This window comes from Fopius arisanus, unplaced genomic scaffold (genome assembly GCF_000806365.1).
Source record: "Fopius arisanus strain USDA-PBARC FA_bdor unplaced genomic scaffold, ASM80636v1 scaffold00112, whole genome shotgun sequence".
Classification (NCBI taxonomy): Eukaryota; Metazoa; Arthropoda; class Insecta; order Hymenoptera; family Braconidae; genus Fopius; species Fopius arisanus.
The window spans coordinates 99,537-124,741 of record NW_011887851.1 but is presented as its reverse complement, the minus strand read 5'-3'; the positions used below and the strand labels follow the sequence as shown (position 1 = coordinate 124,741).

Genomic DNA, 25,205 nt, shown 5'->3' with positions numbered 1-25,205 from the left:
ACGCGTTTCGAGATATTTCGATTCGGGTGAACTTCATTGTCATGTTTCTACTTTCATAATAAGGAAATCTAATAAACAATCATATAATTCCAATAATCCGCAAATTGCCCCCAAATCGATAATCTTCCATCATCATAAATCACCCCACCATAAACTCATTACATTTCTGATAATATAAATCCATCCAATACATTTACGTAATCGTAATTATTTAAATCGTAACTTCAGCCACGGAATGCGCGTGGTAAAGTGGAAACTGCCATTTCTGACTGCAACCCGCAATTTTTAAATTTTACTGTGTTGAATATTCTGCGGTAATCATAATTCATCCGGGAATAGAAAAAAGTGAAAATACTTTTTGTCGAGTAGATGAACGTGAAATATTGCGATAAGGTACGTTGTAAGTGTCTCCCGTTAATTCCGTTCTTTACAGAGTACACATATCCCACTGAATTAAACCCGGAGAATATGTGTCACTGGAATTAATTAAATTTTTTTATTTACCAACCATTAATAACCGAAAATGGCTGCGAGTTATAAACAATAGCGAGGATTCCCGCCATGGAAAAAGGTATAAATTCGAAATATATATTAATTATCAGCAAATATATTCCGACCAACGATGGAATATATCACTTCCACCCTGAATACATAAACCCATTATATATAATATATACTATATAATACTATATATATGAAATGTATTTCCAGCAAAAAATTCGATATGTCACACATAATTATATCCATACATATTTTTTCTGTGTATCAGATTAGATGAGGTATATACTGAATATATATTAACCGTATATATATGGCATATGTATTTATTGGTGAGTGTTAAAATAGCCCGGAAAGTCGTTATCCGCATTGAAAATTCCGACCCCAAAATCTCGGGTGTAAAATTCTTCAGGTGCGCATTAAATTTTCATGGAAAAATGTCTTGAGGCAGTTCAGTAGAAAACGTCGTATGTCCTGAGGGTAATCGCCAAGTGTTTCACATCCCCGCGGACTTTTTTCCGAGTTAAATTTCAAACCCAAGAGCCAATGATTGAGAGTATTCAGGTGGAAATGTGAGACTATCAGTGGAATTGAAATTCGTCGGGACAATAAATTCAACTTTTTCTTATTTAAAAAAAAAACCGCGCGCTTAGTTTCAACCCCTTGGGTGAAAAATTCCATCGGATTGGGGGAATCAGGAAATGGGGGTATCCGCAAGAATTGAAAAATGACGTCAAACCCGGAAAGAAATGTAAAGCAATGAAAGAGGGGAAATCCACTCCATTGAATTTATTTAAAAATTAATCTTATGAATTGATTAAATCGCCGACGGCTGCTGCAATAACTGTATTTGTCGGTATTTTATTTTTGGTAATTCCCGGCAGGTGCATGTGCACTTTTTTTTTCTCACTTTGATGTATACTGAGGATTTTTTTTCTATTTGATAAATCGAGAAATTCCGTCATTTTTTTCGTTATCACACTCGAATAACGAGTTTTTTAACCAGAAGATATTCCCCCGTGCCGAGAGAATTTTTTGGTGTCAGCATGTCATTGTCAACTCTTTAAATTGACAAGAGAACACTTTCTTCTGTCCAGTACACGAAAAATCATTATTTCTTCCAACGCAAAACGCTGACGATTAGGTACTAAAGTTCGGGGTGAATTTCGCCCCAAAATTTGGTATGAGTCCGGAAATGTCAATCATAGATATGCATACCACCAGCTGAAGGATATTGATTTCTGCGGAGACTCCCTATTTCCAGGCTACACTAACCCATTCGACATTTTCCATCTCTTCAAATCATCCAAATATTCCCGATTAATTCTAAAATATTAAAATTCTCCTCTCGATGATTTTTCTTTCCTTCTTCTGATTCATGATAAATATAAAAAAAATTCAATAACAATTTCCCAAAAAATTTATAACAATCCAGCGTGGGATGGCTCAATGATATGGAAAGAACAATGATATGGAAAAAATAAAAGCCACAAAAAATCCCATAAAGGCATTAGAATAATGAGATAAAAATGGATTTCGGATGCAGTACATGCACAGCAAGTGGATCTCGTACCTCCAATATATACCCAACAAGTAATTTCATCCAATTATCCAGCCTATTGTTTTTTCTCCCTCTCCCTTCACCCTCATACACCGCAATTCACTTCCGCTTGGTTTCCTTCCTTCCTTCCTGCCAACTATATTCATTCATTTAGTAAACCTTTGCAGATTCCAGCGCAACTTTCATCGTTTAACGCCCCGCATATTTCTCTGCTAAAGGGTGCATGAAAATTTTAAATCCCCCACCTCCTATTTACATTTTGTTCTGCATTATCAATGTGCAATGTTTTTATACAAGTGTAGGTGTACGTTGCAGACTGCATTTTATGGAGGGGTAAATTTACCAGAGCAATGCGGCTATAACGAGTCGTGTATATGTTTTTTTAGTGGATATGAAAAAGTCAGAGGGTCATAAGAATTATGAGTAACAGTATAAAATAAAATTTTTTGATGTACATTGATTATAAAATCGAATGCATTTTTAAATATTGAAGATTAATGTAATTATTAATGACCCCTGAATGTAATTGATGGATTAAACGTCAATTTTCATTCTCTATTTTAATAATAAATTGTAAATTGCAATTGGTCTTGAAGACTGATTTTTTTTTAAATGAACACGATTTGTAAAAGCCGTTTATTTCTATGCAATTATCTCTAGGAATCACGTGTTCTTCCATCTCCAGGAACCGAGGAAGCATTTCCGTAAGAACTCGGAGATAAATGTTGCGGGTGGTAGTGAGAATGGAAAGAATAAACAGAAAAAGTGCACGGGGTTAACAAAAAAGTGAAGGCAAAAGGGACGAGAGAAATGGTGGAAAAATTGGTGTGGACCTCGTCCTCGGGAGGGGCTATCCATTGGTGAAATTACTGTGTCATTCTGGAAGTCACATGGAATCTGTCCTGAAATCGTGTGAAATCATTTGAAATTATGAGCTCGGGGAGAAGCCGTTGAAATCATGTTGAATCATGTGAAATCACTTGAGGTGATTTGAAATCATTTGAAAAAATTGTCAATCAGTCTGAAAATCACATGAAATCCTGAGATCATGTGAAATCATGCAAAATAATTCCGAATGACCTGAAGTCATTGGAAATCATTTGAAAAAATTGTCAATCAGTCTGGAAATCATGTAAAATCATCGGAAATCACTTGAAGTCATTTAAAATCAAGTATTCCAAGAAATCACATGAAATCCTGAGATCATGTGAAATCATGCAAAATAATTCCAAATGACCCGAAGTCATTGGAAATCATCTGAAAAAATTGTCAATCAGTCCTGAAATCATGTAAAATCACGTGAAATCATGCGAAATAATTCCAAATGACCTGAAGTCCTTGGAAATCATTTGAAAAAATTGTCAATCAGTCCTGAAATCATGTAAAATCATGCAAAATAATTCCAATGACTTGAAGTCATCGGAATCATTTGAAAAAATAGTCAATCAGTCCTGAAATCATGTAACATCATGTGAAATCACTTGAAGTAATTTAAAATCAAGTATTCCAAGACATCACATGAAATCCTAAGATCATGTAAAATCATGTGAAATCAGCAATGATTGTGTCCTGACATTTGACAAAGAATAACCCCTCGAACAATCCTGCATCGAGAAAAAAGGAAAATTGGCACGAATTTCGTCGACAGTTGGTCGACAACAGGAATATTACATTTCTCCGCAGACATTTCTACAACCCGAACTTTCAGGTCGGACTCTCACTAACATCTTCACGCCAATGTGTATCCTCCTTGTTTCAACATCACCAGCAGACAAAGATCAGAGCAAGATGGAAGGAGAAAAAGGATACAAATGGAGAAGAGAGATACGTCGTGCCTGGAAAATCAACCGCGACCGGAGAGATGAGGGATGGAAAATGTGAAATATGAAAACACGAGGGGTGAAGAACAAAATGACTTCTGTGATCTCTTATTTCAAATGTCAGGGGAAAAATAAAAGGTACGTAATGACGAAAAATATGAGAACTAAAATTGCTCTTCACTCCTGTTTTCTTCTATTTTCTTTGGTGGAGCCATGACTTCTAGGTGATGGATTACACATTTCCAATGCCAAATCAATGTTTTAGGTTTCACCATTTTTTCGGTCAAGCTCATCTAAATCTCTCATCTGTTTTTTTTTAATTCCGAGTTTTAACTCAATTAATAAACTTTAATTAAACAAAAAATTGAATTCAATTGTTTTTCATTATAAAAATAACTCCATTATAGGACATTATTAAATATATAATTATTATATGGGAATATATTTTTAGATTCGTTTATAATTATTTGAAAGATATAATTTTGAGCGTTTTCGTTATGCCTGGAGGTTTTAGAGGGGAATAGTCAATTTGTTTGAGGGTAAATATGGTTTGTTGATTAAAAATGGTGGAGTGAAGATGATTTAATCGAACGTGGAAGATGCTGCGGGTGATTTTTAATCTTTTTTGGAAATAGAAGGGCAAAATGAAGGCTTCTGCTGGAGAATTATAAGAGGCTCTTAGTAAAGACAAACAATGAATTGGCAGAGGATTGCAATGGCTCCTTTATACACGTATATAGGACCGGGTGAGTGGTATAAATGAGGAAATATGGTGACGTCGAAGGTATGTGGGTAACCCAGAGAAGAGGACTCTTTGATGTTCCTCGCTTAGCTAGAAAATGAGAAATTAAATTCTGGGTGAATGAGTTCACTCGAGTAAAATAACCAGAAAACGTGGATTTTTTTTTTTTTGGATTGCCAGCCGGGGGTTATCCGCTGATTTTCCAAAGTTGAATACTAGATTGTGAAATCACACAGCGAGATCTCAACGTTAATTGCCATTTCGAAGTTGTAATTGCAAGATTTTAGGGAGTTATTGCTGATATCTTCGGGCTTTTACAAGTTTTTTTTAGGAATTTCTGATGAACGGTTCACAAAATCGACGGGAAAATCATCCGATTTTTAAGATTCATCGGTATTCAATTATATTTTCAATCGAATTTAATATTTTTCATGTCAATCTGATCCAGGGATTCCCAGAAATTTCCAGAAAATATAAAAAAGTACTTGTCAATTGAAAAATTCAATTCAATTATTTATTACAATTAAAAAAAAAATTTCCATCGCCTGGTAAATTTCGATTGTCGGGATTACACTACCGAATATTTGATTTATCAAATTTCTCATTGTTACATTTTTCCAGATGTCAGTCGTAAAAAAAACATGGAGGGCCAACGCGCAAAGAATATTGAAACGGACCAATTGCCCTGTGAAATGTGTGTCGTCACGTGAAAACAGTAAATAACAGGGGGAGAGGAAAACAGGGAAAAATGAAAGAGAAAACAAAAATACAAGAAAGAAATACAACTGGTCTAACAGGATGACGTAAGCGAAGATGTGCCATTAAAAGTTTTACTCTCAAGGTCTGAAAACATATCGGCATCGAAGAGAATAATTATCATTATTCAATTCAATTGGTCATACATTATTTATTATTATTATTATTATTTAATGGAAATTAATGAGTGATTGTGATGAAATTTCCGAGAAAAGAGTAAATACTTTTTCATCAACTGAGATTTGGATTCTGTGGCTCAAGAAGTCTCGCATTACTTAATCCTTCCGGCAATTATCTTTTTGCGATGGAAGATTATGTAACAAATGCCAAAGTTTTATGTAACACAAGAGTTGATATGTATTCTATGTGCAAAAACATCTCCTGTAACAGCTGTGCTGAGATGAAGAGCATTTAAGCCAACACCATGTTGTGCTAACTCCACCTTCAACCCACACAAACTTTCTCAACAATTTTTATATTTCATCATCATACCGAGTGAACATTCGCCCAGTCAATTATCTGGTGTTGTGATTAATGGGGGGAGAATATCGGTACGAATATTGATACTGAATATTAATACTTGTAATCGCGTTCTATTATGTCATGATGTTTTGTTACGGATTTTAACGAATATCTGGGAATTGGAGGCAGACAGCGGAAATTTGGGTGATACATTTTTTATGGAGGAAAATGAGAGCTGGAAAAAAGGTATTCATGAAAATATCGGTATCTCCCTTATGTTCAGAGATATTTACTAAAAACTGATTCCCGGAAAAATGCGATTGCGCAATTATTGAGTTGTCCTCATTAAAATTTTCTTTCTGTTATTCGGATTCGTTAGGGGAAATTTCTAGATGAATTACTACAAATGAAATAAATTTCTGCATAAATAATTGAAAGGCTATTGTATTAACCGTGGGAATTTAATTAACCACATTTGACCTCGAGATAATGATCGTTAATTATCAGATAATCGTAGAAAAATAAAATAAAAAATAGAAACATCCCCAATGACAATTATTCTAGAGTACGGGGGATTATCCGAAATTCCTTCCGGCAGTTAAACGTCTAGCGAGCTTAATAAAAGTCCACTATAAAGCGATTCATTAGGATAATTACAGCGAAATGGCGAGTGTAAAAAATAAATGGCACGAGAGTCCGTCATGCGGCAAAAAGCTAGAGCATCATTTCATCTATTCAAGAGAAAATCTACGACTATAAATGCCCTAGGATTAACGAAAAAAAAAAAATCAAACGTATTGCGGTATAATCCCATTAATGTAATAACAAATAACTATTGCACTTCCCCTTTGTTTATAAATACGGCGGATGTAATTTACTGTAATATCAATTGCTCGATAAATAAATTTATAATCGGAAAAAAGCAGTCACTCTTACGGGGAATTTTCCCACCATTTTCTCATTTTTTTTCTTTTCATAATTTTCTGCTCGAGAATATTTTTTGTATTCAATTCATCGAACTTTTGGTTAATCAATCATGAAAAATATCATTTGTCATTCGATCTCTTCAGTCTTGGAGAAATTGAATGGCAAATTGAAAGGCAGGACTGATTGTCAAATTATGACACCGCAAAATCCGTTGATCGATCAATGATTTTCGTTTCTGCTATTATGAATGAAATAATTCCACAAATATTTATCACAATAATTATTAAAAAATACCACATGCCCTTGTTGCTTAAACAATTAAAAATCCTACAATTACTCGATATTAAATAAATTTTTTCATTCTCTCAAAAGATTGATTAAAAAATTCAAATCCAACCATTAATCGTCAATTAATAAAAACACACTTCATTAATTAAAATTGAATAAATAAATGAAATTATCATTATCATTAATTATTTAATCAGATAATCGCGGAATGTCTCCAGAAAATCCTTATAAACGACTAAATAATTTCGTGTTATAAATTGTTAAATAACTTTGAATGCATAAATTATAGATTATTCCAATAAATTTTCTCCCATGGTAATTGTTGCTCCCCATGAAGAACAGCCAGCGATAATAAAACGTTCTGATAGGATAAATCGCTCATTGATTGGGAATAAAAAAAATAATTGATAATCTCGGGCTCGATAGCCCTCTGCCATTTACCGTTGCATTCACTTGTGTAATATTCGGATGGAAAGGAGATATTGGGAGCTATAGTTTCGAGGAATATATGGCTGATGGCAATTTTCACCCGATCGACTGGAAAATGGGCGGTAAGCCGCGCAAAATCTCCCTCTATTCCCTCAGTGCAGAGTGTAATGTGTGCCAAAAGCCCCAAAGGGGAGTGCCATAGGTGAAACTCTAATGCATCCATTTTTAGTTCTCAATTCTTCTTCGTCATGTGTTCTCACTTATCACGTGATTTATCTCCTTCTTTCACTATTTTTTCAAAATATTCTTTATTTTTATGTCACGAGAACGAACGCGCTACTGCGCGCTGTAATTATAAAAAACGTGATTAAAAATTATTAATTTAAATGAGTCCCCAATTCAAATTGACCGCTTCAGACGACTGGACCAATGAGGAATAAGCGTGACAGCCTTTCGAGATATCGATAATCTCGATGTTTGTCCTTTTTAGAATACGACGAACGATCAATTCTTCTTCGTCATGTGTTCTCACTTATCACGTGATTTATCTCCTTCTTTCACTATTTTTTCAAAATATTCTTTCTTTTTATGTCACGAGAACGAACGCGCTACCGCGCGCTGTAATTATAAAAAACGTGATTAAAAATGATTCATTTAAATGAGTCCCCAATTCGAATTGACCGCTTCAGACGACTGGACCAATGAGGAATAAGCGTGACAGACTTTCGAGATATCGATAATCTCGATGTATGTCCTTTTTATAATAGGATAATAGGATAGGATTTTTCATTTTCCATTTTCATATCGCATGGAAAAAAAATTGGATTAATCTCTCCTCCTCACTTATCGCCTGATTTGTCTCCTAATTATTTATTTATTTCACAATTTTACTTTAATATTCATTGTTTTTATACGACGCTTCATTTTTTATTCAGATGTTTCAGAAAAAAAATTTACCACCCGATTTATTTTATTTCGCTATATTGTTGAAATATTCTCCATCTTTATGTTATTTCTTACTTATTTATTTTTACCGTGAATTCCCAAATTTATCTATTCTTTTTGTTATTAATTGATAAATTACTCTCTAAACCGATTTCGTTCCTATTTTATCAAAATAATAATAAACAGATAAAATTCTATTTTTCAAATAGAATTTCAGATAAAAAACGCGTCAAGCCTCTCTCTTTTATTCACCTGAAACTAACGGAAACAAATAATTTATTTAAACAAACAGTGAACCACTAAAAAATGATTATTAAAACAAAATGAAAAATCCCTCAATTTAGATGTGCAATTTTCATAACGGGATGCACCATTAAATAATACTATAATTTCAATAATTTCTGTAGAAAGTAGGACGTAATAATAATTACAGTATCGGAAAGTTTGTCATGTGACATGATAATGCCAATAGTATTATCCACTCGCTTTAATCCACGTTAATGCCTTCAATTGATAGAATGGCATACGAAAATTATGAAAATGAGGAAAGATAAATTCAATGAGATCGTAGAAGTATGATTTACTCGAATAGTCAGGGATTATCATTCTGAATAAGAAAGATAATTCCACTCGTATATATCTACACCGGAATAGAATAACGGAACTAGATCGGAAAGAATTTAATTACAGAATTCACCGATGCAACTCTGTCATATGAAGACTTCAAGTTTAATTCATCCAGATCCTTCGACGAATCCTAGAATTCTATCTATCTCCACAGAACGACTTTTGACAAAACTTGAAAGTTTTTTTTTCCAACTCCAGACTCTCCGTTGGGAGTGAAAAATTGAAGAGAACTTTAAACCAAAAAAGAAAAAAATAAATCGCCAACCAAAATTGTTCGTCAGAGGAAAAAAAAATTGACGAACTCGTTGAATAATCTGGAGTCAAAAGAGCCAAGTATACTTGATTAAAGTATACTTTTCCATGTGTGAAGAAAAAGTCAGAGGTGTTCTCTGGTTTCTGAGACTGAGAAAACTATCGGATATCACCTAGACCAGAGGTACAAGTCTTGAAAGGTGGATAAAAAAAATTCCGAGAGGATGTGATAGCGGTGTACATATGTACAGGTGTACATATATATACCCGGGATATATCCAAATCGTCAGTGGCTGGTGGATATTCGGGGATGGAAACTAGAGCGAGAGAAATAGACGAGGGGTAGAGGGGAATCGATAATACGATAATGGCCCTGGCACATAGTCGGCTACGTTGTGCAGACCAGGGTTCAATCTCTATGCAGATTCCTGGGGAAAATGGGAGTGAAGGGATCCTCCTCTGGTCTGTAACTATCTCCTCATACCTCAAAAGCCCTGTCTGGACAGGACACAATAACTCCGCGCAGATCAACTTTTATTATAAGTCATACCCTCGCGGAAAAAAATATATCCGCTATTCTACTTGATATATATTGCATTTTTCCCTGGAGATATATTTCATTAATATGCTGAATATATGCCTAATATATGTTTGCTCAGATATATTCAGAATATATTCGATATATTTCGATATATTCGATACATTCGATATATTTCGATATATTCGATACATTTGAGATATTCGATATATTCGATATATTCGATATATTCGATATATCAGCAGGGAAAATATATGTCTGCTAATAATTTTATTTGATGAGATTCCTCGATGGAAATATATCTTATGTATATTTGAGATATATGTCGAATTTGTTGGTGGAATAAATATGTATTATATACTCAGGATATATGTGATATATTACTTTTTTTGGGAGGTATATATGTGTGATAATTTAGGGAAAATAAAATCATATTTGATGTTGAATTTTCAGAATTATTGGGATGATTTAACAAATTCATCATTTTGTTGGGAAACCGAATTTTCACTGACAATTGCATATAAAATTTCAGTGGAACTGTCACTTATTTAATTAGTGAATTCTTCAAGGTCAATACCTGGGGAATTGAGGATATTCTTTTAATAGTGCATGTCTACTTGGGAAATTTGAATTCGAAAATCATCTGACATCTGATGAAGGGCTGAGTATATTTATATTGGAGTATAACTGAGAGACTAATTCACGTGATGCCTCCGGTAAATTCGTTTCGGCTAATTCGACTTGGTGCAACTTCATGGCAAGTTTAATGAGAACCGTTGATGATGTTTGTTATCCAAAGTTTCGTCGGATTTTTCGCACGCTAGGAATTGTATTTCAGGGACTTCAGATTGAAAGATCATGGCAATTTCATCAGTCAAGCTCATGCACGACTATTTCGCAAACTCATGGAGATACCACTCGCTAATCTCAGGAATGATTATTCGGATGATCATTTTATAGATTGGAATTGAAATTTAGAATACCTATTGATTATATTGAATATATCAGTGACGTAAATGGGCATTTTCAAAATGCACAAGAGGGAATGATTTTTTTTTACAGAATCGATGATCTCCATTTTCTCTCGACTTTTTTACATCTCACGATAAAAATTGAGATATCAATCTTTAATTATAATAGGCAAATTAAGTTTTCGAAATCTGAAATTAATATGAAAGTTTTAAAAGTTAAACTCATTGCCCTCGGCCTCAAAGTTGAACGTCTTTTCCAGGATAAAAAGGAAAGTAAAAAAACTGAAATTGAATCATTGAATTGCGAGTTTTTCCATCTCGCTTCGACTCGAGTATTTGATTTTCAGGTTGGAACGCTAAAAAGTTGTCATTCTTAAGGTCTTGAATGAAAATAAATGTAAAAAGCCCGAGGGCTAGTAACAGTAAATTCAGTGGCTGATCATTCTTACGAATTCAAGGACTTCCTTTTGTCGTTTGAAGGATAGATGGGATAGTCGCTGGAGGAAGTGAAGATATGAATTCCAAATTTGCATGCAAGGAAGCATGAATTTATCGGTGATGATAAGGCCATCGGGAGTGATGGATGGACCATTAGAAATCATTGATGTGTTAAATTTCCCGGCCAAGAGGTACTTACTATCATTTTTCCGTTCACTTGAACCCATGGAAATCGCGGAAAACCGGTGTAAAGACCGAAATCCAAACACCGAGAAATATAAACATCCAAAACACTTAAGAATTCAAATTTTACAGTTCAACAAATATTTCCTTAGACCCCAGTAGTCTCCCAATCCCTTCGTTCATCCATATAAAAAATTATAATTAATAATTTTTCAAAATATTTATATATAATTATTTGAAAAACACATCCATATAAATATTTATTTAAAAAAACTGAGAATTGAAATTTTTTCAGGGATGTGAATAAAAATATAAATGTATTGTAATAAATTGTAAATAAACAATAATTGTAAATAAACAATGTGCTTTAGGAAAATTGAAATAGGTGAAATGGAATTGTTATTAATTTTGAATGATTAAAATTTTGTTTCAGTGATAAATTAATATTGAATAGATAATTAACGGGAGAATTTTAAAAATTCAATTTTTAATGAAGAATTGGTGTAGATTGATTGAGTGGGGACGATAGATCGATTTCTCCTGAGAGTGCGGTATAGTCAAGACACAGTGTAAACAACAGTGGTTCAGGACTATCTGTACTGAGTGCAATTGCGATAGGAGCCATTTGTTGTACCGTGACCGATGTGGCATCTGACGTACTAAACTGTATTAGGGCGTCACTTGCCCATATAACACCGATATTGACTCGGGATCAACCCCTGTCAATCCACACCGACACAAATATCGAATTAACCCAACAAAAATAATTGTAATAACAATTAAACGATTAATAAATGGAAATCCCAGTGAAAATGTCAGGCATTTTTACGGGTAAGCGGAAAATATATCCCCGGAAAAAATAGCCCACACACCCAAAACGTGTTAAAACCCACCCAATTTGATAGACCATAGGAAAATTAGAGCCCCTGAAAAAATAGACAACGAAAAAAATAATTAAATTAGAAAATAATTAAATTGGGCGAGTTTTAGCACGTTTTGAATGTGTGGGATATTTTTTCCCTGGGATATTTTTTCCGGGATTCATTTTTACGATGATTTTGAAAATTTTATGACGTAACGTCTGATACTGAGTTTTTCAATCTATATTTTGAAAATCGATTATCGTTGGATTTTTGCCAGCCAAATCGATCTTTTTCCATCGAGATCGCAATATTCTATGATTTATTAATTGCATTGTTATTAATTTTCAATTGCATTTTTGGATTTAAAAAATGAGGAACAATTAATATAAGTATAATATATTTGTTATTTAAATTCTAAGTGAAAATCGAATATCCACCTGTATTTCAAAGAATTGCTAAACTGAGCAACAATGAAATATGTGGAAATATTGGAGGTAATTAAACAATAATAAAATAGAAAAACGGTGAATTTTTTTTGGGTGATTAATAAAATAAATTGCCGCAAGTGTTAAATGATTAATCTCGACTTTATGACTTGGCTGAGGTACCTATTGACATTTACCGTTTGAATTACAATGTTATGTAACTTTCCGATGATCTTGTGGAGTTTAACTCGAACATGGCAATGTCATGTTCCCCAGTCATGGTACAGTGCACAAGACAAACATAAAACCCCCAGAATTTCTCTGTCTACTGGCCATTTTGCTGAGTAAATTCCCAGCATAAACCGCATTTATGACGGATACCCGTACATCCAAGAGATGTAAATTTGCATTTTCTCCACTCATCAACTTCAACTTTTAAATCTCTACTCAATTCCACATTTATTTCGACATTCTACTTGTACATGGCTTTGAGCTCTCTGTTTACTTCTCTTTACATCTATTTGCATCTTTGTTCCCTAATCTAGTTTTCAACTCGTACATTTGGCATCTCCTCTCGGACTCGGCTGTTTCTCATAAAATAACATTTCAATCATTCGATTTCACTCACGGAAACTCGGAGAAAAGTGAATTGTAAATTCTTGTTGAGACCCTTGGATACTAAATCTTTCAATAAAACATGAGACGGATGTTTTCCTTCCGTTATATTACCCTCTCAATACTTCAGTTTTTTCAGAAACTGAATATTAAAAATAAAATGCAAACTTCTCTCATAAAAAATTTTAATAACGATTTTAATATCGTTATTTGCCTACACTGAGAGAAATATTCAATAAAAATTACGTGTATTTTCCGTAATTCTGGGGCGAAATGTGGTTGTCGGAAATTTTACGGAACTGTCACGTAATTTTTATCTAAAGTCACGGAATTTTTCCGCGGTGTTCCATAATTTTTATCTGAATTATCGGTGCACGGAAAGAAAAATACCGGAAAAATTACGGAATTTTCTCGTATTCGTGGGGTGACCTTGGTTTTCGGGAAAAAATACTGTAAGTTCCGTAAAAATTTTCGTAGCGATCGGGAATTTTTACGAAACTTTCAGGACAATTTTACGGTACCTCCAGTACTTTTTCCCGAAAAGCAAGGTCACCCCAAGAATACGCGAAAGTTCCGTAATTTTTCCGGTATTTTTCTCTCCGTGTGAAAAATAACGATACCGTCACTTAAATTTTTCGAATCAACTCCGTAATCGGTAATTGAACTGAAAGTTCCATAATTTTTACTAAATATTTCCGTGTACTTATAAAAAACAAATTACATTTCAGAATCTGGAATTTATGATTAATTACTTTTTTCAAATTGGGATGTACTACAATATTTTTCTAGTGAATAAAAATCCGGGAAATTCATTTGATTACTCATTTCATTGAAATTTTCATTCCATTCCAGGAATGAATGTACGAATCGGAGGAATGGGAGAAATAAAAAATCAATATTTTCGTACAACCTCGGTGTTAAGATTGTTTATTATAGGGGAGGGTTTTTCATGCGTTAACGAGCTATAAAAAATAAGTAAATAAAAAAAAAACCAAATAAATTAGAGGCAGAAATGTGGAAGGTATACTTCACACACTCGAGTGCCAGCGAAAACTTGTCGACCCTAATGAACGGTTAAGGTATTAATTAAGCGCTTTTTTTCGCATGTACAGTTAATCTTCTGGTTACGAAATGTAGGTTATACCGGTCATACCCAAAGTTCTTTCAGAATTCCTCAAGTTTTCATTTTATCTCATAAAATTATTCCTCTTTATTTCATTTTTATTCACCTTGCGCTCACTACCACATTTTTTCTCCCCCATTTTTCAGAATTTTTTGCTGTTTCCATTTTAATAATAATATTCCGGGTATAATTGACTGAATAATTTAATTAACAGTTGGTACACTGATGAGAATAAAGGCTTTTGAGAATGGCGTATTTATTTGCGACGAAAATTTGACTCTTTTATTATTTGCAATTTTTTATTGAATTCCTCTTTCAATTTGGGAAAGGTAATTAACGATAATGACTCCGTAAAAGGATAAAATCGTTAATGTCGCGGATTAAAATTGTTAATTAATGGTCATTGCGTTTGTTTGAGAGCCTGGAGGCTTTTTTATTGGGCCGTTGTTTATGGATTTTTTATTTTAATGCAAGTCATTACGAAAATTCAACTTTTGGAGAATTCTGGGTTACTTTCGGAAAATTCAGAGTTCAAATCTTTTTCTCTGTCTCCCTTTCTGTTTACACGGAACAAAAATCAATACAAAAATTGCGGAACGTGTCGCGTATAAATTCACCGAAATAAGAGTAAATTTTCCACTAGACAATTCAACCCGTAAAATTGATTTCCACAATTTCCCGTTCTATAATCCACAAAAGTTCACAATTATCCCGAAATAGATGAAAATTCATGGAAATAAAAATATTAATCTATTAATCAAGAATTCCGTATTTTTTTTATTGTCTGACCTGACGTTGATATTCTCCACTTATCACCAGCCGCGAAAAAAAACTGTTTTTCCTAAAAAATAGAAATAGAAATAAATGAATGAATTTTCACACTAAATATTCTCTGACGATTTTCTTTCCCCAAAAAAATCCCCGGATTCTGCCCCAACCCCTAATTTCAGTGATCATTATTATTATTATAAAATGGATTCAACATTCGACTTGATATGAAGAAAAGATTTTCCAAGAGTGAAAGATAATTCCGTTAACCTTACTCCCCAAAACAATTTGAATAAAAAATATGAAATTATAATTATAAACAAGATCTGACATTCGCCTTGAGATGAATAAATAAACTGCAAAAAGTATAAAAAAAAAAATAAACATAAGCGAGTACAATGGGTGAATGAGAAACTGATGTAAACTCAAGTTGAGGGGAGAGAAAAAGGAGGTGAAGTCGTGGTGGAGCATTTGGCCATCCATTTCTTGATCCTGAGGTATACATCAGGCTCTGGTGGTACCTCACGTACATCTATAAAGCAAAGCATCATGCTGGTGTCCAATGGCACTTATGAATATTTCAGAATGAGTGAGACAGAGGTAACACGAGTTTACATCTCCCTGGAGGGATGTGCACGGAGCTCCTCCACGGTCCATTCCCTAGATGGATAACGAGAGTAAAGGGTGCCGAGGGCTTTTCAGTGGAAAGGTTGAATCGATCGATACTCACGATGCACCATTTAGCCGAGGCTGGACACTCCTGGAGATGCATTTGAGCGGTCGAATTGATGCACGGGGTGATACTACCTACACCATCATTGTACTGGCCGCATTTGTAGCAGCTCAGGATCCCCTCAGACTCTCCTGCAATCAAAATCCCATCATTACACTCATTACCATAATCATTTCAATTATTGGTTACCAGAGATTGGTTAATCCCGTTCAATCCAGTCGATCATTCTAATCATTCTAATCATCACGGAAATTATTCAAATTTATTTACCACGTCGGTACATCTTACATGAAAATCATAAATCATCCCCTGGGGGATTGACGAGGAAAATTTATTTTCTCATTTGAATTTGGCTTTCAACGTCTTATTGTCAGCTACACGGAGAGAAATATTTAGTAAAAATTACGGAACTTTCAGTTTACTTACCGATTACGGAGTTGATTCGACAAATTTAAGTGACGGTATTGTTATTTTTCATCGACAATTCAGATAAAAAATACGGAACACCGCGGAAAAATTCCGTGACTTTAGATAAAAATTACGTGACAGTTCCGTAAAATTTCCGACAACCACATTTCACTCCAGAATTACGGGAAATACACGTAATTTTTATTGAATATTTCTCTCAGTGTAGAAAGGAAATATATGTCAAATCAATAATTAATTGATAAAAATTGAATGAAAAAATTCAAATTGTATTTTCATCCTCCAAAAATGATAGATCATCCCCTGGGGGTTTGATGAAAAAGAAAAATTGTTCTCGCATTATTCTCGGGTTTTCCACGGACAATATCAATCTTCCACTGAAATCTATTCTTTCAGTCTCCATTCGATTTTGAAAGCAGTAATTTTTTATCGAGTAATCACGTTGTACTGTCCCGTCAACGTCTCCTCGACTTTATCCACATGTGGACGATGCCATACCAACTTTTTCAATTTCTTCTCTCACGAGATTGGCAAATCTGGTGGGCGGAACCTCCCATCCACATCGAATCGATATAAAACTCGGTCTAGCCGTCACCTATAAACCCTTCAATTTCTCCATCCACACCCCCTCCACCCCCTCGACTCATTAACCCCGAAATGATTATTATTATATCCATTACGGTTCTATTATTATACCCAATCAAACTCGATCGAAATTCGATAAACAAAAACAGGAGGAAATGATTTTCCACTCTTCGAATTTCCACTTCATTGAAATCGAATTAAATATCGGGGCAATTTAACCATTTGGTGGTGAGTCAACAAAGGGTGAAATAAAAAAAAAAACGGCAAATGGCGGAAGTGCATCGATGCACTTGTGCTTTTTTATCTCGTTGCGAGTTTGCACTAGTGTCGGATCTTTTCAACGCTCGGATAACTAGTCTACGCTTCAGTTATTATCCGGTATTTGCCAAGTGACAATTACTGACATCCGAGCATTGACAGATACATTGTCATGGCAAAACTAATGGCTCAAGAAAACATTTTGAAAATAGTTTGGGATATTTTTTTGCAGTGAAACGTCACAGCTAAAACTGCTGTTTCGAAACAATGGGAAATTTTCAACTTTAGTTCGGGGTGAGCGGATGAAATATATTTCCGGTTGAATAAAACCTGAGTGGAGTCACATTGTTTTGACAATGTCTCTGGACTTATAAATTTTCACTTTACTGATACTGACAATTTCTCGAATAACCGCAAAATATTCTGCCCCACATTTTTGGTTAATTACGTAATTATTGAATATTTCATTGAATTATCAACTCAATTCGATTCTGCAAATCAATTACAAACAATTCACCAATTATAAACAATTATGTATTATTTAATAAGACAGAAAAATATCTCGGAAAATTTTTTTATAAACAAATTATTGGATTATCTATTTGACGTTATCAGTAATAGAAAAATTATAATTGTTATTATTATTGGTATATATAGGTGTGATGACAGAACGGACTCCAGGCACAAAGTCCATTCAAGTTGCAATAAATATTTTTCAAGTTTTTCTTATCGCCGCTCAAAGCGCGAGATAATTTTTCATGTGACCCATTTTTCACGAGGACTCTCAAATAGAAAGAGAGGGACAATGTTTTACGAGTACTTCAAAGTGTTTAACAGGCTCGGGTAATATTATGGAAATTTTTTCCCTCTAATGTGTCGAACTGGTTTCATGCACAAAATGACAGGGCTTTGGAGTAAACTGTCAACGTTCTGATTAAAAATTCCGTCCTCAAAGCGTTAAAGAAATATAAACAAATTGTAAAAGCAGAAAAAAATTAATTATCTCCGTAAGATTGCCACGTACACGGAGAGAAATATTTAGTAAAAATTACGGAACTTTCAGTTCACTTACCGATTACGGAGTTGATTCGAAAAATTTAAGTGACGGTATCGTAATTTTTCATCGATAATTCAGATTAAAATTACGGAACACCGCGGAAAAATTCCGTGACTTTAGATAAAAATTACGTGACAGTTCCGTAAAATTTCCGACAACCACATTTCCCTCCAGAATTACGGAAAATACACGCAATTTTTATTGAATATTTCTCTCAGTATAATTTACATTTTCATGGTAGTTGTAACATAATTCATGAATAACGTAAAGACAATTATCGATTGCCAAACATTTCGTGATTATTTATCATAATTTAGATATGTTGTAAATTGAGATAATGATATTTCATAAAATATTGAAGTCTGATAGACTTGACGTAAGAATTAAGTACCGCATCGTTGATCAAATTCCTGGCTCGTGCCAGTGAATTTTTCACTCCAAAAATAGATAGCGGTAATATATGATAACAATCGCGAGAGACACTTTGAGATTTAGCTGATCTATTCCGCAGATAAGGAATACAATTGAAATAAAGTGTTGCATTGGCTCAAGGTGGAATTGTTCGGTTCTTTTCACCGTTGGGGTTGGAGTAAGTATAGGTTCTCCAACAGCATGAAGCACTTTCCCATTTGACTCTGGGGTACCCGTCGTTCTCTTTATCTTATCGGATCGCTGAAGATGGAGAGGAGGTATGCCAACTATTTCTCATGCTATTCCCTCCCATCTCCACCCTCTTATTCACCACATCTACTCTACACGCCCTTCTCATTCCCATCCGGATACCTTCGGTACAGGAGAGTGACACACTGAGAAAAATTGTTTTCCACACACTGTAAGTAAAATGAAAATTCAGTTATTTTTATTCTCCTTTTGATGACGAGAAATTGGATTCGATAATTACGAGCCCAGTAGTTCTTTCAACAACAATACATGATCGATTCATCTAATTTAATCAGGTCGACCCATTCAGCATCGATCTGCATGAGATCGAGTCGATCTTCTTCTATCGAGTCATTGAAAATCGTGACACTTTCCAGTTCATGCTTTTTTATCAAAGGAAAAAAATCATTAAATATAAAATCGATCTGGAAAACGATTTTTTAAACAATCGAATATCGAGTGTAAAGTAATAGATCGTTAAAAATCGGTTACATAAAATATATTTGGTAAAAGATTTTTGAATATTTCCCAATGGCGCCAGTAAAAAAAATAATTGAAATACTCCGAGGTAACTTTAATTAAAAATACCGTCGAAACACCCGTACAGGGGTTTTTTCCATCCCCTGTCGTCGATTCGGACAATCAGACGAGCACAAAAAAAAACGACAAAGAAATATTGAAAAAAAAAAAAATTGACAATGTCGAATTGTCCAGTGGAAGAAGCCCCGAAGGGTTTTAATCTGTCCCCCGAATAATTCCGATTCTCAAGCTGAAAACTGGTCGGAGAAAGTACATCTCTCTCCAGCCCATTCTCACTGATCCGTTATTCCAGAAAGTCCTCAAGCCGGAAGCATCTGCGACAACGAAGAAGCGATAATAAAACCCCTTCGAACGAAAAAAGAATAATCCATAAAAAAAAATATATGAAAGACCACAAAAGATCATGAGAGGTTTAGAAAAAAATACAAGACCGAAAAAAACTTCTTCATCACAGAGATAAAGGATCATCCCGAGATCCATTGAAAGAGTAGCCCTTATTATATTCAGAACCAACGGAATTAACTTCAAGTACCAATTTGTTACGTTTTATTCTCTCTTTCTAGGCACGTAGCCAGGAAATCTCAGAGACCGGTGGATTAATCGGAGGGGAAAGAGATCACCCAGAGGATCGCAGGAGCCAAAACGAGGGCCGGCCCTTCCCCTGGAAAAAAGCACGGAATGAGTGAAAAAGGTGGAAAAAAAAATATATCACGAGGGGGAAAAAAAAAATAAATGCAGAGGTAAAAAGAAAAGGTGCCCTGGAGATCCTGAGTCTGGAGGAAGTTGCGGTATAGGGTAACGCGCAATCTCGTATCTGCGTCCGACGGCTATGGGCCCTAGCCCTTGGTCCAGTCCACTCCAATAATTCAGACGTGTCAAGACCAAGAACTAGTTCACCCGAAAAGATCATCTATATCTGACTATTTTCCTTTTTCGATTATTCTTCTTCTCTCATTTCCTCATGTCAAATACTGCGGACCAACCCTCACACCGAGAAATAATCAGCAGTGATAATAATAATAATAAAATGCGCAGATATGCGATTTATAATATAAAAATATAGAGCAAGAATAAAATAGGATTTATAAAATTGAAATAATAAAGAAATATTTAGTTTTATGTATATATACCATGGAAAAAGGGAAAAGAAATAAGAAATATTCATTCTTACCCCTCGAATAATTATAAGGGAAAACGTGAATCCGTTAACAAAAGGAAAAAATTCAATATTTTACTGACGGATTCAGTTCTCTGGAGATGCCCTCCAAGGGACTCACCTCGAGATCGTAATCTTGGCTTCTGATAATTGTTGAAACTTATGATCGTCCACTCCTTCTCACTCTGAGCCCTCAAATTTTCGAGTGGCACTTGCCAAACACGAAGAGAGCAAGAGAGATACCATGTGGATGTTACATAACCGAGATAAAGAGGAGAAGGGCTTTACTCGGATAGAGTTCCAAGGATGTGTTGACATAGTGATTATCGATTACCGATTTTCAGTACCTTGGCAAATACCACATACACCCACCAATCTGTTTTCATAACTTGATGGAATTTTTTCGTTTCCAGTCGAGAGGAAATTGATCTGTTTGTCAGTCGTCCTGAATTCATCAAGAATTTGAGTGTCTCGCTGCCAAGAGATAAATTCAAGTGGAAAAAAATATTCCACCGAGGAAAATAGGTGGATCATTGCTCGGTTAATGGAATGATTTTTATTTCTCATTGTTTTTGTTGAGGATTTTTTTTTCGGGTTTATTTAATGGTGGCACTTACCGATACAAAACACCAGGAGTAAGAAGACACTGCAGATGATCACGAGAGGCACTTTTGTCCACCCAGACATGGTCCTGATTATGATAGTCCTTCGTTTCCTCTTCAGAAATCCACTTTTCACCCTCTTCTAATATTCAATAATTTCCCCAGATCGGCGTCCAGCTCCACCCGATTTTTTAATAATAATTAGAATTACAATTTTTAAAGGCAATTTTCAAAAATCCACTTGTCACTCTCTCAATTCTTCTAACCAATGATTTCCTTCGAATTGTGTACTCCACCGATTTTTTCATTCACCAAAAAAAATCGAGCTACTCTGCAATTGTCTGTTTAATTTTGAGTTTCAGAGAGAATAAATTAGCGTCAACACTTCTGCCTTTATTTCTGGTCTGAATTATCTCCGGATTTCATCCACGCTTAATTACGTTATTATTAACAATTTTGTTTGGAGTTTCAGAGATAATGTGTTTGCGCCAACACTCCAGTCGTCATTGTGTCACAATTTGTGATGTATCCATCTCACGTTTATTCCCGTCCAGAGATCGGTGGACAATGCACCTTCCGGGCCAAACAACCGGAATTAAACCGTACGGTTACGGGATTTAATGTCCCTATCTCACATGACACGCTTTATGATATCATGTCAAGGACAATAGGGATGTGAAGGATCGCACACTAGTTTTCAACGGGGGGTGGGTGTACAAAGAGGTGTACAAAGAGGGGGTGGCGAATGGTGGAAATGAAGCAATTGTCTTACGTTAAATGTTGACACAAAGATAATATCGATAATAGTAATTTATAAATAATCCTGGTAAATTCACTCCCTCACTTCTCTCAATTGTCCTCAATTTTTACCAATTTTTGATAATTTTTCTCTTCCTCTTTTGAGTTATATCTCCCCTATTTTTTACCTCGACAGGCTTTTTTTTCGGCGACAAATTACAATCTCGATTCGACGTTCTCAATTGCCCACGCTATTGTTCCTCTTTTACTCGTCTTTTTAACGTGTCCAATACTCAGGCTTTTATTCTCCCCCTTTGTTTTCCTTCTTTTTTTCTTTATTTCAATTTTTTCGTCGACAGTGAGGTACTACTTTATCACTCTCTTCTCGATTTATCTTTTATTACGAAAATGTCTTTTTCTCGATTAGTCGGTAATTATAGCAGTTGTGGGAGATTGTTTAAAGTCACTTTTGGTGGAATAACTCGAGCAGTTGTTTATTCTTCAGAGAGTTGTTTTGATGACTCGATGCCGACAAGAGTCGCGGTACAACTGAATCCGGAATTTCAGATTTTGTCGGGGTAAATGCCCTGGGGAGAGTGACTACTTTATTTTACAACGCGGTTGAAAATCTGTTTTTTTGTTGTCGAAAAAATTTGAAATATTTGTCTATTAATGATGCGGACACACACGCAACTGAACGCGGTACCGACTCGATGGACATTGGTCTGCGATGAAATTTTTCGCGCATTTGACCGTTGAGCACGTCATTGCGACGGAGGTAACGTGGGGGCAGCACCAGTTGGACTTACTTTATACGTATCCCCACCTTCGACGGTATTTCCCCTACTGCCGCATCACCCGATATTTCCGACGTACCGACGAACAAATTCCGCTGGAAAAAAAAAAATTTATTTATTTATTATTAATTTTTACTTTTATTTCAATTTTTAAAAAACAGTTTTTGACGAACCGATACACAACCTTCATAAAAAACAGACTATTTTTATTTATTTATTATTCTATATTTTTATTTTTGTTTCTATAAAGAAAATTTTGTGTATCGATACATCAAAAACTGAATTTCAATTCGGAATTCCGTTAACATCAGGATTAGGATCAGGATTGGAATGAAAAGAGATGAATGTAGATTAAAACATTTGTTTTCGAACAATTGCGAATTTTTATTGCAATATCTTAAAAGGGAATTAGTACCGTCATCTGTCGGATGTGTGCACAGGTACACGTAACGTAAGATATGTAGTGTTCATGTAGAAGAAAAACCCTTTGATACCGGCAGGACATTTGTTTGTGGTATATAGAATATATAATATATTATGTTTAGAGCAGAGACGATTTTTTCACTTGTGAGCTATTGAGTGATTATTAACGTAAATTTGGTGAAATAAATTGAAGGCAATAAATTGAAATAGATACATTAAAATGTCGTGCACTCCGGGGCTCATTGTCAAATGGGGGAGCGATGAACGAGAAATAAAGGATATTTTTGATGATACAACAATTGCTGAATTGAAGGCTAGAATTTACGAGGAAACGGGTGTTCGTCCTGATCGCCAAAAGCTACTAAATCTTCGGCTGAGAGGTAAACAACTTCGAAATTTTATTCCTCGAAAAACAATCCATTCTAATTAATCATGAATACTTGAATTATTTAGTTAACTAAAAAAATTGTGTTATAAATATTCTGAGCTTGAAGACAATTTTCCTCAATATCACCGATAACAGTGTAGAAATTATCTAGTTACCTCGCCACTCTATTTAAAAAATGATTTATTATTTGAATACCTTTCCAACGAATAAATCGTGAACGTCTGATTGTCGAATTCCAGGAAAACTAGCAGAAGACGAGCAAACGATTGGTTCGATCGGCCTGAAGCCGGGTTTCAAGCTAGTCCTGATGGGATCCAGGGAGGAAGATATTGCAGAAGCAAGCAATCCCCCGGAGAACATGAGCGAAGTAGTAAATGACTTAGACAACGACCAAGAGGGCGAGGAAGTCGTGGTGGAGAACGCTGAGGTCTATCTGGCGAAGATCCACAAAAGAATTCAGAATTACAAAATCAACGAGTTGAATCCACTGCGTGAAAACAAGAAACTCCTGGTGCTAGATATCGACTACACTCTCTTCGATCATCGATCAGTCGCTTCCAGTGGTAGTGAACTGATGCGACCATATCTCCACGAGTTCCTCACTCGTGCCTACAAGCACTACGACATCGTCATCTGGTCAGCCACAAGCATGAAGTGGATCAATGAGAAAATGAAACTACTCGGTGTCAGCAATAATTCGAATTACAAAATAGCATTTCACTTAGATTATCTCGCTATGATATCAGTTTGCACACCTAAATACGGTCTCGTCGATGTGAAACCTCTGGGGGTTATCTGGGGAAAGTATCCAGCTTATTCAGCAAAAAATACAATAATGTTCGATGACATCAGAAGGAATTTTCTCATGAATCCAAAGTCAGGTCTCAGGATCAAGCCCTTTCGACAGGCTCATCTCAATCGAGATAAAGACAGAGAGCTGTTAAAACTTGCTCTGTATCTGGAGCTCGTTGCTGATGTACAGGATTTTCAAATGCTCAATCACAGAAAGTGGGAGGAATACAAGAGCAAGAAACACCGCAGGAAGAGTCAGAGACCAAGTGATGAGTTCCATGGATAAATTACTCACTCATTATTTCGCTTCTCTTAGTTCCATTCTAAAAATTATTTTTGACTATTTCCATCATTGCGGTTTTCTTCCTCCCAACGACTCCGAATTTTCCAAATTTTCGTGTTTCCTTGGGAAATAATCAGGGAAATTCTTCAAAATGTTCATTGAAATTTTCCGATTTTTTTTCGTCTTCCTATGATAATTTATTTAATCTTTATTTTCCTCTGGTTTATCAGCAAAATGAATGATTTTTTGATTGATATGTCATATTTTTATTTTGATAAGCAAATTTTGTCAGAGTTTATTATTATTTGAATGCAGAAATTATTAGGAGAGTTTCTTGGTTTTTAATATATATTCGGTTAATAATGTAGAAGAGAGAGATAGCGCATTGAAACGATGCCATCTGCATGTAACGAGCTTCAGACAAGTGTTGTTAGACACCTGATCTGATAATTACAATGTAAATAAAACAAGTGTAATAATCATAAGTGATAATAAATTTGAAAAATCCAATGAAATATCGTGATTAAGTCGTCCGC

The 25,205-nt window shown here is 34.9% G+C and overlaps 2 protein-coding genes across 2 annotated transcripts in view; one reads left to right on the top strand and one right to left on the bottom strand.

Moving 5' to 3' along the window:
* The window catches only part of LOC105271519 (uncharacterized), a 28,592-nt gene extending 5,733 nt beyond the window's left edge, over nucleotides 1-22,859 (bottom strand). The window contains exons 1-2 of the mRNA XM_011313100.1: nucleotides 21,264-22,859; nucleotides 15,962-16,095 (exon numbers count right to left, since the gene is read on the bottom strand). Of these exons, the coding sequence (XP_011311402.1) occupies nucleotides 15,962-16,095; nucleotides 21,264-21,333 (204 nt within the window). The 5' untranslated portion in view covers nucleotides 21,334-22,859. The remainder of the gene's footprint in view (nucleotides 1-15,961; nucleotides 16,096-21,263) is intronic.
* A 434-nt stretch (nucleotides 22,860-23,293) lies between these two features.
* On the top strand, nucleotides 23,294-25,184 carry Ublcp1 (Ubiquitin-like domain-containing C-terminal domain phosphatase 1). The gene is made up of 2 exons (XM_011313098.1): nucleotides 23,294-23,586; nucleotides 23,834-25,184. Exons 1-2 carry the CDS (start codon nucleotides 23,427-23,429, stop codon nucleotides 24,670-24,672), a joined length of 999 nt encoding a protein of 332 aa, XP_011311400.1. The 5' UTR covers nucleotides 23,294-23,426; the 3' UTR covers nucleotides 24,673-25,184.
* Nucleotides 25,185-25,205: the final 21 nt, after the last annotated feature.

Excerpts from the sequence above, each read along its gene's own strand:
- Ublcp1 (XM_011313098.1), top strand. The coding sequence starts at position 23,427 with ATGTCGTGCACTCCGGGGCTCATTGTCAAATGGGGGAGCGATGAACGA. Across the intron at positions 23,587-23,833 it reads ACTAAATCTTCGGCTGAGAG|GAAAACTAGCAGAAGACGAG; the intron begins GTAAACAACTTC and ends GTCGAATTCCAG.